Source organism: Penaeus monodon, chromosome 24, assembly GCF_015228065.2.
Source record: "Penaeus monodon isolate SGIC_2016 chromosome 24, NSTDA_Pmon_1, whole genome shotgun sequence".
Taxonomy (NCBI): domain Eukaryota; kingdom Metazoa; phylum Arthropoda; class Malacostraca; order Decapoda; family Penaeidae; genus Penaeus; species Penaeus monodon.
This window is the reverse complement of record NC_051409.1, coordinates 13997172-13998825: the sequence shown is the minus strand read 5'-3', so window position 1 is coordinate 13998825 and position 1654 is coordinate 13997172. Positions and strand designations below refer to the sequence as shown.

Here is a 1654-nt window from a genome sequence, read left to right as displayed (position 1 = left end):
CCAGACATTTCAGAGAGCTTATTTTTAGTATTAATAGAAGTAAAATTTAGTATATAATTGTCATAATATCTGGGATAAAGACAGTGTTTGCACAATTCTCATTTATTATTATATTTATCAGGCGAAATATTTTGATTTGCAAAACTTTTCATGCAGTTTTCTCCTTGCCAGACATCAGCAAAGACGTCCAATTAAATGTTGAACTAATAGTCCAGTGCATCCGCTCCTCTGCAAGCCCTGACACTCACCGGCGTGCATTGCTGGTCCTTGCTCTAGCAGCAAAAATATTCCCAGTATGGATCAGCATTTTCAAATTTTATTAGATTTGTTGTAGCACAGTCATCACTTACACTGTATGGTATAGTTGACATTGCTTTTATTTTTGAATTCCTGTATATGCTGACATACACTAGTTAATAAGTTAATTTTTTCCAAAATTCCACCAGGATGTTGTGATGCACAATATGATGTCAATCTTCACCTTTATGGGTACCTCTCTCCTGAGACGTGATGACTCATACTCCTTTCAAGTGATTCACCAGACTATCCAGAGTATTGTTCCCACACTCATTAAGGTAAGTCATGCTCAGTTTATCTTGAGATCCTATTGAGAGATCATTTGAATGATGAAAGAAAACATCAGTTTAAAAGTGCTGCTTAATTTGTTTGATGTTTATTTTTACTGATTAATTATTTACAGTGTGAAAAGAAGGAAAAGCTTCAGGTTAAACTTGCTCAAGTGTGTCAAGTTTTTGTTGATGCTCTGCCAGACCTCCCTGAGCACCGCCGCCTGCCTCTTTTCACACAGCTTGCAACTACAATAGATGTAGAGCAAAATCTGTGGCTGCTTGTGGCTCTCATGTGTGAGTACATTTTATTTCCTGGTAATATTTTGGTTTCATCATTTTATCATTGTCATTTTGTCGTCCTTATTCATTTCCTCCTTTATTCTTACTTTATTCGTATGTTGATGATATAGTTGTAAGAAAAGATTGTGATTTTTGTTTGTCATTAATTTTACCCATTTGACATCAGGTGACATCCATGTTATCAAGGGCACTGCAAATGAAGCTTCAATGCCCAAGGATGAGGAGAGAAAAGGAGTGCCCCAGAATGTCCAATTTGCCCTGATGCTTACTAGCCAGTTCTCTGGTGTGACACAGGTCAATGCCTGTTGCAAGCTGATGGAGTACATAATCAACCTCCCAGAAGAAAAAGGTGGGTGGCAGTGGATAAAACAGTAATGCTTTATGTTGAGTGATATTTTGTGGTGATTTAAAGTATCTTCATCTTTTTGCTAACCCTAAAATCCTGTTTACCACAATAATAACTATTTGCAAAAAAATCTTTACAGTCCTGTTCATCATGCTCTTTATTTTTTTTTTCTTCTATTTTCATGTGCCTTTTTTCATCACAAATGAGACACATTGTAGTGCCCACCCTTTTCCTCATAAATAAAGTCAATATTTCCCCTATATCTGGGAAAAATTCTGACTATGTGAAGAGAGGACATTACATTATCATCAAGTGTAGATTCTCAACAAAAAAAATCAAGGTTATTCATTAAGAACCCACACTGCTTAAAGAATTACGGAGGTTGCTATGATCAATCATTTTCTTATTTTTCACTGATAATTTCAAAGGTCAATTACAC

The 1654-nt window shown here is 35.7% G+C and overlaps 1 protein-coding gene across 1 annotated transcript in view; it reads left to right on the top strand.

Annotated features, from left to right (window-relative positions):
• The window catches only part of LOC119588605 (HEAT repeat-containing protein 1-like), a gene marked incomplete in the record, with an annotated part of 28625 nt that overhangs the window by 18678 nt on the left and 8293 nt on the right, over window positions 1-1654 (top strand). The window contains 4 exon segments of the mRNA XM_037937247.1: window positions 172-293; window positions 447-575; window positions 701-863; window positions 1036-1218. Coding sequence (XP_037793175.1) covers window positions 172-293; window positions 447-575; window positions 701-863; window positions 1036-1218 — 597 coding nt within the window.